This window comes from Panthera pardus, unplaced genomic scaffold (genome assembly GCF_024362965.1).
Source record: "Panthera pardus isolate Hobbes unplaced genomic scaffold, ASM2436296v1 HiC_scaffold_13, whole genome shotgun sequence".
NCBI classification, from domain to species: Eukaryota; Metazoa; Chordata; class Mammalia; order Carnivora; family Felidae; genus Panthera; species Panthera pardus.
The window spans coordinates 204,595,697-204,609,197 of record NW_026526688.1 but is presented as its reverse complement, the minus strand read 5'-3'; the positions used below and the strand labels follow the sequence as shown (position 1 = coordinate 204,609,197).

General features: G+C 62.1%; 1 protein-coding gene across 3 annotated transcripts in view; it reads right to left on the bottom strand.

The window, feature by feature from the left end:
- Positions 1–3,473: 3,473 nt before the first annotated feature.
- CPLX1 (complexin 1) overlaps positions 3,474–13,501 on the bottom strand; it is a 32,424-nt gene continuing 22,396 nt past the window's right edge. For all 3 annotated transcript variants that reach the window (XM_019436887.2, XM_019436888.2, XM_019436889.2), the window contains 2 exons: positions 8,609–8,784; positions 3,474–5,316 (listed from right to left, as the gene is read on the bottom strand). In XM_019436887.2, coding sequence (XP_019292432.1) covers positions 5,119–5,316; positions 8,609–8,784 — 374 coding nt within the window. In that variant the 3' untranslated portion in view covers positions 3,474–5,118. The remainder of the gene's footprint in view (positions 5,317–8,608; positions 8,785–13,501) is intronic.

Here is a 13,501-nt window from a genome sequence, read left to right as displayed (position 1 = left end):
AGACACCCACCGTCCAGGCCTTTCCCTAGCCAGGCCACACCACTCACCTCCCTCCCCACAAAGTCCTTTTTTGTCCCTATGCAGGATAAATCCCATGGACTCACTCAAGGGTGCAAGAAATAAGTGTTTTGTTTTGCAAAAATCAACTAACCCTCAACTCGCACGCCTTGTCCTCGGGCTGAGAGAAATCACCTTGGGCACCACTGGCACCTGGGGGCTGGGGCTCAGCCCTGGGCAGGGCCCCGAAGCGGGGACGCGGGACCAGCAGCAGGAGGACGCTGCCTGCCTCACCTTCCAGTGTGAACCGCGCAGGACCCTGTGCGCCCGCTAACGACCTGCTGCGCCTCGGGCTGCAGCGTGGACCCGGCGGCCAGCCTCGGTCACTGCCACCTGCACCCCTTGCCCCAGGCCCTGCCCTCAGACCCGCACGGACCTCTGCTTGGCCAGCTATGGCCTCCCGGGCCTCCTCGCCCCGCCACAGGCGGCGGCCTTGGCCACTGGTCTGGGGGCAGCAGGAAGGACGACCCCACCCGGGCTGGCTTCGGCCCCTGGGCGAAGGGCAGAGACTGTGCTGTCGCGTCCGAGGATGAGCCACACGTGGCAGCCCGGACGTGTCCCCTCTCCGGTGCCGGCCTCCCGGCGGCTGCTCCCGCCCAGGACCCGCGGCCGCCTCCCAGCCGTGCGCCCCTTGCGGCCTGCGGAGGACTCGGGGAACACTGGGGGAAGGCTCGCACGGGCCTCGGGAGAACAGTGGGGGGACCCCGCGCCGGGCTGTCCCCCGATCGCCGGGAGCCGCACACTGGTGCCTCCCCGGCTCTGATTGGCCAGTCTCCCGCCACGTGACACTCTAGGAGCCAACAGTGGCGGACTACCGAGCACACGTTTATTGGCTCAGGCCGGTCAGGTGGGCGGGAACAGACACCGGAGGGGACTGCGGCGGCGGAGGCTACGCTGCCCGGGCCGGGCTGTGCCTCCCGGATGCGTCGTCTTGGCGCGGCCTCGAGTGGCCCTCGGCCGGGGTCCTGGGCGGCGCCAGCTCGGCCCCCAGCCCCCAGTGCAATCCCGCCCCTAGCCCAGCGCCGATCCCCCACCCGCCCCTGGGACCCCCTCTCCACCGCGACAGGACCCCCGCCCTTCAGGCCTGAGGGAACCTGCTGAGACAGGTGGAGACGGTTCCACATTGTGTGGCCAGGTGGCCGGGACCGGGCTCCCTGAGCCGCGCTGGCTGTGACTGGACAGCAGGGCTTGTCTAGCTGCGGATTAGTGCGGCTGGACCAAAGCGTCCTTACTGCCAGACCTCTACACTTTTGTCCTGACCGCCATGTACTTACGTGGGTGCCAATAGCTCCTATAGTGCAGGACTCGAGAGGACAGGAGACAGGAAACCCAACCCGCCTGGGGCTGGCTGCTGGTAGGGACCAGGGGCAGGAGGTCACCCTGCCAGGATCTGGCAGGACCTGCCTCCCTGCAGAGTGGGAGGGCGGCTCTGGAGGGCGCCAGGTATCACCGTGTGCTCTGCTTCGTCTAAAGACTTAACATGCAGAAAGGGGAGACTCTGCTGACAGGCAGTGTGGACCTAAAACAAGCATCTTGAGCAAGGCCGTGGTCAGCCGAGTCACAGTCACGGCCGGAAGGGCCCGGGGCAGCTCCTGCCTCAGGGTCCTGGGCATGGCTGTTCCTCTGTCTGGAGTGCTCTCCCATGGAAGTCCCCCAGGGCTCCCTCTTCCTCTCCTTGGGGTCTCTCTGCACCTCCTCAGAGGTGAAATATTGATCCTCACCATCCTGTCTGCCCCCTTATCCCACTCAGTTTCCTCCGCAGAAGAAATCACTTGATTTACTTTTTTATCATCTCTCTCCTGCCACTGGAAAAAGGAGTTCCAGGAGGAGGGACCTCAGTTATCCCTGGTGCGTAACACCCCGCTCGGCACATCACAGGGCTCAGTAAAAATCAAGCGGACAAATACCTTTACCTGGAGTCCTCAGACACTCTCACCTGAGGGGTCTGACCCACCAGTCACTGCGGAAGGGCTGGCCAGCGTTCAGAGGGAAGGTGTGCCGGGTCACCTGGCAAATCCACGTTGCTGCTCAGGACTGAACCTAGCCCATGCCAGGCTGGAGAGGTGGGGAGGGGAGTGGAGGCTGAATGGCTGATGCCGTTTTCGGTGACCCTCCTTTTTTTTTTTTTTTTTTAATGTCTATTTATGTATTGAGAGAGAGAGAGCAGGGGAGGGGCAGAGAGAGAGAATCCCAAGCAGGCTCCGCACTGTCAGCACAGAGCCCGACCCCGGGTTCAAACTCCTGAACCGCGAGATCGAACCTGAGCCGAAATCAAGAGTTGGACGCCTAACCGACGGAGCCCCCCAGGTGCCCCTGGGTGCCCTTCTAAGACTGGCCACGCTGGGGGTGGCATGCAGAGCCCAAAGACAGAGTGGGCTGCAAAACCTTCTGTCAGTGTTTTGGGTCCAAGGAGGGAGGGTGGACAGTGGCTCCCTCAGGAGCCTCAGGAGGCACAAGGCACCCTGGGTGGTACTTGGGGCTGAAGGCCAGACGTTCCCCAGAGGCAGGTCCTCCCAGACCCCCCCTACCCCTCCCAGCCTCTGAAGCCGAGGCAGAGGAGCAGTGGCTCTAGAGCGAGCAGCCTTGGGGGCACAGCTTGGGGAGGGTGCAGGGGGCAAGAGTGGGGGAGGAGCGTGGCCCTTCTACCTGCAAGACTGGGCCAAAAGCACTCCTGGCCAGCAGTATAAGGAAAATCACGAGGCCCTCAGAGTGGAGGTCAAACAGTCCTCTCTGAGGATACAAGTAATCATGGCACCTTGGGTGGGCTTTGGGTGTAGGAAGGACGTGGTGGGGGCCCACCACCAGGCCAGAGAGCTGGCAGTTCCACAAGCACCAGCCCAGATGGGCAGGCTCCCCTAGGGGGTGAGGGTGGGACCCAGAGCTCCAGCAGGGCACAGAGGCCTCCCTGAGGACACGGGGAGGAGACATGTCACCAAAGGACAGACTAGAGGCAGGACCCGCAGGGCTGTGCAGGAGTTTAAGGTGGCGGCGGGGGCGGGGGGAGGCTGGCCTAAAGTATGGCTGGCACAGTGGGGACCTGAGCCCCCAACGGCCTGGCATAGCTGTGGGGAAGACAAGGCCTGTCAAGGGGTCTGGGCAAGCGGGAGGCTCATGGAAGGAGGGGGGAGGGAGAGGGAGGCAGGGAGCCCCAAAGGGGAGGGGGCAGGGAGCCCCAGAGGCGCTGGTCTGCCTTTTAGATGATTACTCTGGGGCTGCCTTAGGGGCAACGGGTGAATCTGGGCCAGGGCGGTGGGGAGACCCTGCAGTCGTCCCAGCAAGAGGGGAAGGGACTTCCTATGTGGCAGCACATCGGACCAAGCGAGGCTCATCCGACAGGGTCCGGGCCCTCCTCCCAGTCTGCCCACGTCGGCCGCCCGCGAGGGCCTCAGGACTCCGGAGAGAAGGGCCACGCGGTGTGAACTCACTATGGTGTTTATTGGCTGTGATTCCATCCAGAGAGAACACACGCGGCGGCCCCCCACATGCAGGAGGAGGCAGGCGCAAGGACAGAAGGACGGACGACATCCACGGTCTACGCTAAGCTTGGCGGCTCCGGGCGCCCCATGCGCTGGGAACGGGATGCGGGTTTCTACGAGACAAGGCCCTGTCTGCTCGGAGCAGGCTTGTTGACGTGTGAAAACAGGCATTTAAAAAAGACACGGGACCGGGAGGAGTCGGAGGGCGCAGGGCGTCCGAAGGTAGTATTGCAGTCTATTGTTATGGCTTCTCTAAAGAGCTACGTGGGGCCGCGCCCCTGGCCCACAACACGTGGACGCGATGAATGTGTGACACGGACAGAAAGGGGCCCCCGGACACCGAGGCGACGGGCCTTCTGTGCCGATAGAACTCCCCAAACACGTAAGACCTCATTTACCTGAGATTCAACATATCGTGATGCAAAGGAAAACAAGGATGAAGAGACAGAGGGTCAGGGAGGCCCGCGGTGGCTCCCCACAGACTCCACCTGCGCCGAGGTGGGGCCGCCTGGCAGGTCCCCACCTCGAGGGGCCCGCACCTGGCTGGCGGAGGAGGGCCTCAGGGACCGTCTCCAGGTGCCGCGCTCATCCGAGGGCCTGAGCCTCCTCCCCGCTCTTGTGGAAGGTGCAGGCGCACAGAGGGTGAGGGCAGGGGAGTCCGCGACCCCAGAGCAGCCTCCGCTAAGAAGATGGGAGGTGCCAACCAGGGAGGGGAGAGGGCTGGGCCAACGGACGCAGAGGGGCGGGGAGTCACAGGGCGCGGGAGGGGCTGCACTGTTCCACGCTGCGCCGGGCGGTGGGGGGGGGGGGGTGGCCGTGTCGGAGCTCCCCCAGGCCTATTGCTTGGTTTCCCTTAGTTTGGAAGAGAACCGGGTCCTGGTATTTGTCCAAAGCAAAGCCTTCCAGAGGAGTGGGCCGAGAAGGGGGACGGAGGACAGGTTGAGACAGATGGACAATGTGAGGGGTGCAGGTGGAGGTGGGCCACCTGCAGACAGTAGGGTTCAGACCCTGCAGCCCAGGTGTCACTGCGGGGGTGGGGGAGGCTCCCCACCCCTGCCGCAGCTCCCCTCCCAGCCCGCACGCCCGCCTTCCCCCCACTATGGCTGTGCTCCTGAGTTTGGGACGGGACAAGCGCCCGACAACGCAGGGACGGCGCACCGACGGCCGGTCGGGATGCTGGCCCTTTCGGTGGCCCTGGCCTCGGGCACTGCTGGGTGGGTGTGAAGGGGCGGGAGCAGTAAGGGACGTCCCAGGCTCTGGGGGAGGAGGGTCCAACCCAGAGGAGCACGTGGGCCGGTCCACGGGGGCCCTGGGGAGGGGCGGGCACCCCTCCCCCCCAGGCGGTGGCAATGGCAGTGAGGGGAGTGGGCTGGTGGCGAGAGGTGAGCGCAGGCTTCCGAGGCGCGAGGGGGCATGGGGCGGGTAGGTCTAGGACTATGGCTTATATTGGCATTGGGGGACTGCACTCTGCTCCCGACATCCCTTCAGGGGCCTCCGAGGAGGGCATGTACAGGGGGTAGGTAGGCAAGGGGGGCGGCGGGGGCGGGGGTCCGGGCTCAGGCGGGCTGTGTCTGGTGCCGGGGCATTACTTCTTGAACATGTCCTGCAGCGGCCCGGGCAGGTACTTGATGACGGTGTCCAGGATGCTCTCGTCCTCCTCCTCCGGCTCGTCCCCACAGCCGGGCGGGATGGCTTTCTTCGGCCGCGTCAGGCTGCCCTCCGAATTGGCCTCCATGGCGGCCTGGGCCTCAGCCTCACGCTCTTCCTTCTTCTTGATGCCGTACTGCGGGGGAGGGGCGGGGGTCAGACCGGCAAGCGGTCTCCAGGCCCCGGGCTGGAGCCCGGGCCACACAGTACCTGAGAGGGCTGGACCCCTCCTGCAACCGCGGGATTGGCGGAGAGAACATTGCCTGCGGCTGAGAAAGGCTGTCGGGAACCCTTGGCCCCACAGACCACCACCCAGACCCCTGATGGCAAAATCCCACCCAGGAGGGTGCCTGGTGCCGGGGGGGGGGGGGGGGTACCCTCACGGAGAATGCCAGAGCGACAGCAGAAGCCAGGGCTCAGGGCTTGGGGGGCCGCATTGAGGGGGGAAGCGGGGGGAGGGGAGGTCGGTCCCTATGGGGTACCAGTGACCCCGCCCCACCCCTGGCCTCTCCACCCTACCCACCCACCTCGCCCTCCCAGGAGGCTGGCCCTGTCCTCCGCCGGCCGGGCCTGTGGTCTGGGAGCGGTGGGAGGGGCGGGCAGGACATGTGCACGCAGTGGCGGATCACCCATTGCTCTGGGGCTGGCCGGCCCACACAGCCCCAGATCCCTGGTCGGGTGACGTGAGGTCAGACCGTCATGCCTGGCCAAGTCCCCCTAGATGTGGCTACAACGCCCGCCCCTCGTGGACAGCCAGCGGAGGCGAGTGTCCAATGGCAGCCCTAAGTGGAGCCCCCCTAGGCGTGCCCTCAGCCCATACTCCTGGCCACCCCTGAGCCCTCCATTTCCGGTCTCCTGTGTGTGTCTCTGCCCTCAGCTCTTACCCAGGTCTCCCGTCTCTAGTGGGTTGAATGGTGCCCCCCAAAACTCTTGTCACCTGGAACCTCAAAATGTGACCTTATTTGGAAATAGGGTCTTTGCAGATGTAACTAAGATAAGGAGACGAGGTCGCCCTGGGCCCTAAATCCAGTAAGAGTTTCCTCGTAAGAGAAAGAAAAGGACAGAGAGAGGCATATGAAAATGGAGAAAGACTGGAGTGGACACCGCCACAAGCCAAGGACACCAAGGACTGCCAGAGCCACCGCAAGAGAACTGCAAGAGGCAAGGAAGGTTCTCTCCTGCAGGTTCCAGAGGGAGGGCAGTCCTGCCCACATGCTGATTCGGGACTTCTGGGCTCCGGAACTGCAAGAATTCGTTTCCAAGGGACTAATGTGTGCCCCTTACCCCCAGGCCATCACCAGCTCCTCAGGAGCTCGTGCTCAGCGTGAGGCCTCCTGTCTCAGGGTGGTGGGAAGCGGGTGGGGGCAAGCTGGACTCATGCTTTTGGGGGCTGGTGGTCTACCTGATGGGCCGAGCTCAGGACCCACTCAGGCTGGAAAGAGGGGCGCCCGTTGGCCGGGTCTGAGCTTCTGGATCACACGTTAGGGAATGCGCGGGAGCAGAAGCATTAACAAGGATGAAGCGGGAAAACTGGGGCAGCGTGTGGGTGTCGGCAAGTAGCCACAAGCTCCGGATTCCTGCTGGGGGACACACAAGCACAGGATCACGGGCCCCGGGGAGGACACGCTTCCGCCCAGCCGGAGGACTCACCCCACTGTACACTCCTCTGTCCTCGCCAGCCCCACCAGAAGCGGTGGCTTCTGCCTCTGGTGCTTGGGCGGAGGGGGGAATGCCCTCGCTCTCCAAGAAGGGCCTTCCTTCTGCTTCCAGATGTCAGGGGGGGCTGCTATGTCCCCCCGCAGCTCGCTAAAGGTACTGAAGGAAACCTCTGCACCTTCTCCTCTCTGAGGCTGCAGATGGCTTCAGGCACGGGGGAGGCAAGGGCCACCTTCAGCAGCGATCAGAGAGGGGGGGGGAGCCTTGCTCTCTGCCCAGCTGTGGCCAGAGCTGGGGCCCCCTTGGGCAACTGCCAGACATCGAGGAAAGAGGAATGAAGGGTTTATCTAGGTTTCTTCAGCAGGAGCCCTGAGCAGCCCACATGCCCCTATGTACCCTGAACAACTGCCAGGAGTGCTACGAGGGTCTCGATGAGGACCTGACGGGGGCACCCCGAGAACTCTTTGGCAGCGGGCACACTGACCAGAGGGCCCTCCCTACTGAGCACTGATATCAGGTCAGCCAAAGGCACGGCGTGTCACAAGCTGCCCGGACACCAGGCGCTCCCTCGCCCAAGAAGCACAGGCCCTCTTCCTGGGTCACCATTCTGGGACAACCTTACGGTGGACGGCAGTGGCCCTTGGGCTTGGAAAGGAAAGGAGGGACATGTGGCTTGGAGCCCTGTGGGGTGGAGCGTGGGCGGGGGAGAGAAACACTTCCAGAAACTAGGTCAGACCAAAGAGAGCTTCCCTCCAGCCAAGGGCACAGAGTCCAACAGACTTCTAAAGCCACAGGGTGTCTACGCACAAGGCGGGCACATTTGTGTGCCGGGGTGAAGGTCTGTGGGCGGGACCCGGCGAGAATAATCTGGGGGAGCCCCATCTGAAGGGCAGGCGCAGGAAGGAAGTGGGGAGGGTTACCTGGACAGCCCTGGAAGAGGGCTCAGCGGACATGAGAGTCAGGCAGATTCTCTTAGGGGCAGGACCCGGGGGCTGGGTCACTCAACGGTGCTGGGTGCAGAGGGGACCAGGTGCTCCCCCCACCCACGCTGCCCTCACCACTCAGTACAGCTGCCGGCAAGGGGGCCAGATCTCCCCCAGCCACAGCCACCCCCATCCCCCATTCTTCCATTTCTGGGGGACCCTGGGGCAGGTGGGTATTTTTCCCGAGGTGAAGGCTCATAGGAGGGAGGGGGCCAAATTCCGGAGGTTAGAGTGGTGTGGCCGGGAAGACCTGGGGCTCCAGCGACAGAACGCGTCCAAACCCCTCCGGAGCTGCCTCTGACCCATGGGTGGAGGGGCTCACCATCGTCCCCATCTGCCCAGCACCGCTCCCCCACCGATGCCTGGCCAGGCGACCACTGTCTCATTTAGCTCTGCAGCCACAGAGGCAAGGCCCCCACCTGGCACACTCAGCTTGGGGTGATCAGGCAGACCCCAGCAGGTGTCTGCTCCCCAACACACCCCTATCTTCGCTGCTGGTGGGTCCTCTGGAGGCAGGTCCTGACTCACTGCTCCTACCTAATCCCGCAACAGCTGGAAAAGCGATCAGGCCGGGCAGGTGAAACCATGGCCAGCCCCACTATAAGAGCAGGGCGCCCCCCTCCTTACAGCCCCACTGGTAAGAGCAGCAAAGACGCGGGCCCACAGGTGAACCCTCATCCTGGCGAGCCTGGGTAGCAGATGTGGGCTCCAGAGTGCAATCCAGAGATGTGCTCCACGGAGCCAGGCGAAGGAGAGGGTGCGGGGCAGCCCCCCAGGCCCCGCGCCCACCTTGTCTCGGATGCCCTGCCGCATGGCCTCGCGTTCCGCCTCCATCTTGGCGTACTTGGCTTTGCGCTCCTCCTCCTCCTGCCGCAGGGCTTCCTGGCGCTCCTCCTCCTTCTTGGCCGCATCGGGGTCCTTCTCCTCGTCACCCCCGAGCATCTTCCCCATGTCCTTTGTGGCCCCTGGGGACAGAAAGCCGGTGAGTCCGGCCAGCGAGGGACAGGCCCGCCCCACCCCCCTCCGCTGGTTCCGGAGCGCTCCCCGCCGTCAGGGGCAGCCTGGCCTGCGTGAGTGTCGGGCGGAGGTCAGCGCTGGTAGGAAGTGTGGACGTGCGCCCGCGGTGCTGGCGTGTGTGTGCGCGTGCGCTTGCACCGCGGATGCGTGTGTGTGTGTGTGCGCGTGTGCGCGCACACGCGGGTGTGTGTGCGCGTGCGCTTACAGCTGCGGATGTGTATGCGTGTGTGTGCGCGCGCGCGGGTGTGTGCGTGTACACACGTGTGCTTGCAGCTGAGGATGTGTGTGCGTGTGTGGTTGAGGCTGCGGATGTGTGTGTGCTTGTGTGTGTGCGCACGCGCAGGTGTGTGTGTGCTTGCATCTGCAGGAGTGTGTGCGTTTGCGCGCGTGTGCTTGCAGCTGCGGATGTGTGTGTGTACTTTGTGTGTGTGTGCACGCGCGGGTGTGTGTGCGTGTGTGTGTGTGTGCTTGCAGCTGAGGATGTGTATGTATGGCGTGTGCGCGTGCCCGCGTGGGCCCGGGAGCCCCTGGCGTGTATCTCCTCTGGCTCTCGTGTCCAACAAGCTCAGCCTTCCGAAGGTGCTGGAAGGAGTGGCTGAATGCACGAGCACGGGGGCTCGGGGCTTCGGTGTCTGCAGAGGCTCCCAGCAGGGGCTGAGGGCGGCGGGCAGAGCGGCTGGGGGCCGTGTGCCGTAGCACCAAGGCCCTAATTTCTCTGCTGCACCAGCCACCACTTTTCTCATGAGCTCCTGATTCACAGGCGACAACAAAACACCTTCCCGGACGCCCTCCGTGACTCGGCCCATAGGACAGAGACGCGTAATTACAGCCTCAGAGCTCGGCTGGCACCGCTGTGGGCCCTGGCCCCCGGTGGCTGCTGGGAGCGGAGGCGCCCCCCTCACGGGCACCGTCGGCGGGGCTGGTGGGCGCGGATCTCAGCCTGGGGCGGTCAGCCCGCGGGGGCGCCCCCGCATGGCCAGTGGGAGCGACGCAGCCGTTCGGGCTTCCTGGGAACTGGCCGCATCCATAACGGGTCCACCTACCCCAGGGCTCCCCTGTGCCTGCCATCCACCTCCTGTGACCCTGAGCGAGGGCCAGTGACTGCCCAGCCCCACTCCCACCCTTCCGTCCGCCTCGCCCGCACCGGCCCCTGAGGGTCTTGCCTCTGTCCTCTGGTCCCGTGATGAGCCCTCAGAAGCACGGCCCAGGGTTAGCCGAGTCCACGCCTTGGGAACGAACAGTGAGGTGGACAGCGAGGTGGAGATACACAAGAACCCCTCAGGTGAGTTTGGGAAGGTGGGCGCTGACACGACTGCCCTCTCCAGAAGGGCCCCCATCCCCACACTGGCACTGAGGCCCAGCTCCGTACTGCCCCCTTCTCTCCATATGCAGTGACTCCATGTTCTGATCCTGTCTTTCCATGTCCTTGTGCTACCACACTCACGTGATACTGCACAGGTCCGTGTAGTACTGAACCTGGAGAGAGTCCCCTCCCTGCAGATATCTGTGCCATATGCTGCTTTTGCCTGTTACTCGGGAGTGATACCCCCCCGCCCCCGCCCCACCCTGTGAGCAGAGGAAGAAGTTTGGAAGGCCACCAGCTATTGGTGGCAATAGGACAATCTTTGATTGAGTGTTCTGGGCCGAAAACTAGATGTTTGTCAGGCTGGGCCACACCTACACCGTGGGCCTTCTTAGCTGCTGGAAACTACCACAGGGTCTCGGGGGATGGAGAGGCTAAGGGCAACTTGCCACCATGTCACTGTGGGGACAGGGAGTCCTCCTGTACCAGGCATTTTGACAAGGATCCAGACTAACAGAAAACTAAAACCTCAGGGTCAGTTTTCAGGCACATCTGCAGAATTCTGTGAAGCATATTTGAAGCCAGTGTTTCAAGGGAAAGCAGGTCATAGAGTCTAGTCACTGACTCTTCCAATAGTTGCCCAGATGACGAAGCAGATTCTCTGTGCCTCCTGGCGCTGCTGCTACCTCTGGCGGGGTGGGGGTGGGAGGCAGGAACAAACTCCCACAATCCAGGGAGCAGCTGCAACTTCCCCCACCTCTTTGGCCTGTTGGCCAACCAGAGCATCAATGTACATCTCCCCCCTTGAACAAGCTAATTCACACTAAAGTGAGAGTGACCAGCTGCTTTTCCTCCCTCCCAGGAAGGACTGATGTCTTAAAGCACAACTGGTAAACCTCTCCTGGGAGGGGTGAGGGCTGCGGGGGCGCCCTTACTTGGCGGCCTCTAAACCCGCTTCTCCAACGCATCACATGGGCTATAGGCCTAGTGATCAAATATGCATTTATTGGGCACCAGCTGTGTGCTGAGCTCTGCTACACCAGGTGTGGGCCTGGGAGGGGAGGCTTGCCTAGGACCCTTCTGGCTCTGAGTTTCATGGGCTCCCCAGGGTCCCTGGCGTTCTTGTCTTGCCTCTAGTTGAGCTGTAGGTGGGTCCATTTGGCCAGAGGGTTAGGGAAAGCCAAAGGAGGAGCTAGTTCCTCAGTCGGAAGGGTGGCCCTGGGAGGCTGGATGGCCTCTCCTAGACCAGGGTAAGGGGACCAGAGGTCACTGCAGCGGTGTGGATTCGTGCCACACCGGCTGGCTGCGAAGCCACTCACTGTCTGAATGGGACCACCCTTTGGGGCATCCACGGTGCCATGTGGCAAGGACCACTGGCCCCCCACCCTCCCCTGCATGGCCTCCACTGCTGCGCAAACAACTTCCGGAAGCCCCACCTGGCTGGGAATTCGAAGGGCAGCCGGCGCCACGGCAGAAACCGTGGGAAGCTTGTTCCTGGCACAGAAACCCAACTTGCCATTTGCTGTCCTGGCGCCGAAGCCGGGGCGGCCAGGCTAGCTCGGCCAGGGCGGGGCTGCCGGCGGTGACGCCTAGGGGGTCCCCGCTCCAGAGCCACCAGCCATATTTACAGATGAGGGGACCGGCACGGGGCACTTTCACCCCACGCTCAGGGTCCAAAGTCTCTGACTGCGGAAGGTGGGTGGTATCTGAGGCTGGGGGTCCCGCAGCCAGGCTCCCACGCTGGCCCCCAGGGGCATCAGCATGGGACAGGGGGTGGAGTCTACCCCATCTTTTCCGTCACTCTTCTCTGAGCCTGAGTTTCCCAGGTGAGAAGTGAGAAACCAGTGCCTGGGGTTGGGGGACGCAGACCCAGCTCAGGACGAGGTGGGGGCATCTTTCCACTCAGGAGTGGGTCCTGTACTTGGCGGTGGGGGGGGCGGGGCGCATGCAGAAATCCAGCAACAGCCAGAGAGGGCCACTCACTGAGGTTCACAGAACGCCAGTGATGAGAAGCATGAGCAGGGGGTCTGCATGCCCACCCAGCCGGTGGGAGCTGCCAGGCCCTGCCCGGGCCCCTACCTGCCCCAGTTCTGCCCACTCCCTCTGCCCACAGCCCCACCCGCCAGATCCTCCTCCCTCGATGCCCCTGCCAACATAATAGCACTCCCCTCAACTCTCAGAAGTTTTCTCTGCAGGCCTGGGGAGGCAGGGGCAGAGTTACAGGCTCTGATGTTCCTACCTCAGGGCCTTTGCACTTGCTGCCCTTCCTTGAGCTCGTTTTCCAGAACTTTGTCCACTACTCCTGGCCCAGTATGTTCCCAGACAGCCTTTCCCGGGGCTCCTCGCACACACTAGTCACCCCTGCAGTCAGAACCCTGCTCAGTGTTCACTACCATGGGGGGTTCACCATGAACACTACCATGGGTGTGTTCATTTATGGTACCTTATACGTAATTGAAAGCATGCATATTTAAATAATACATAAGCCAATCAACATATGTTGATTTTTGAAACTTCATTTTGAAATAGTTTCAGATTGACAGAAGTCATGCAGGTGCTACAAAGGGCTCCTGCACATGCCTGACCAGATCCTTCTAATGTCAACCATAACACCTTCATCAAAACCATTATAACGACACAGGTACGACACTGAAGTGGACCACAGACTTTCTTTGAATGTCACCACTTTTTCCACTACTGTCCCTTTCCGGTTCCGGGATCCAATCCAGGATTCCGTGTTATATTTGGATGGAAGTCAGTTTTTAAAAAGAGAAAAGTGTTTTTTAACTTGAAGTAACTCTATAGGAAAAATTACAAAATTTAATGAAAAACTAAAAAATATCTAAACAAATAAAGACACTCGTCACATTCATGGCTGGGGAGACTCCGTAACTCAGCACTCAGTTCTCCCCAAAGTGAGTTACGGGTGGGCGCGATCTCAATCACACCCCCAAGAGTTAGAAAGGAAATTCTGTGAAGTTTGACAAGCTAAGAGTTTTGCATACAAAGAGCTAACGGTCCCCTGATGGTCAGGACAGAAAGCTGAGGGAAGAGCCAGGAAGAAGACAGGACCCAGCAGACAGCAGCCTGGCTGTGGTGCAGGGGAGGAACGCAGGAAAAGGGACCGGAGGGGAGAGCCCATCCGCAGACCCACAAACACACAGACACGGGACTGGGACACCGGTGACAGAGGAAGGGCCTCGGAACCCTGGAGAAAGAACCAGATTTCCCTAAATGGGGCTGGGATAACTGAGATTTTGGTGGGGAAGCAGGACACTGGACTCCTGTGTGACAGCACAGGTTCTTGTCGATTATAGATCTGAACATGAACCCAAGATGAAAACGGGAAAGAGAAGACACCC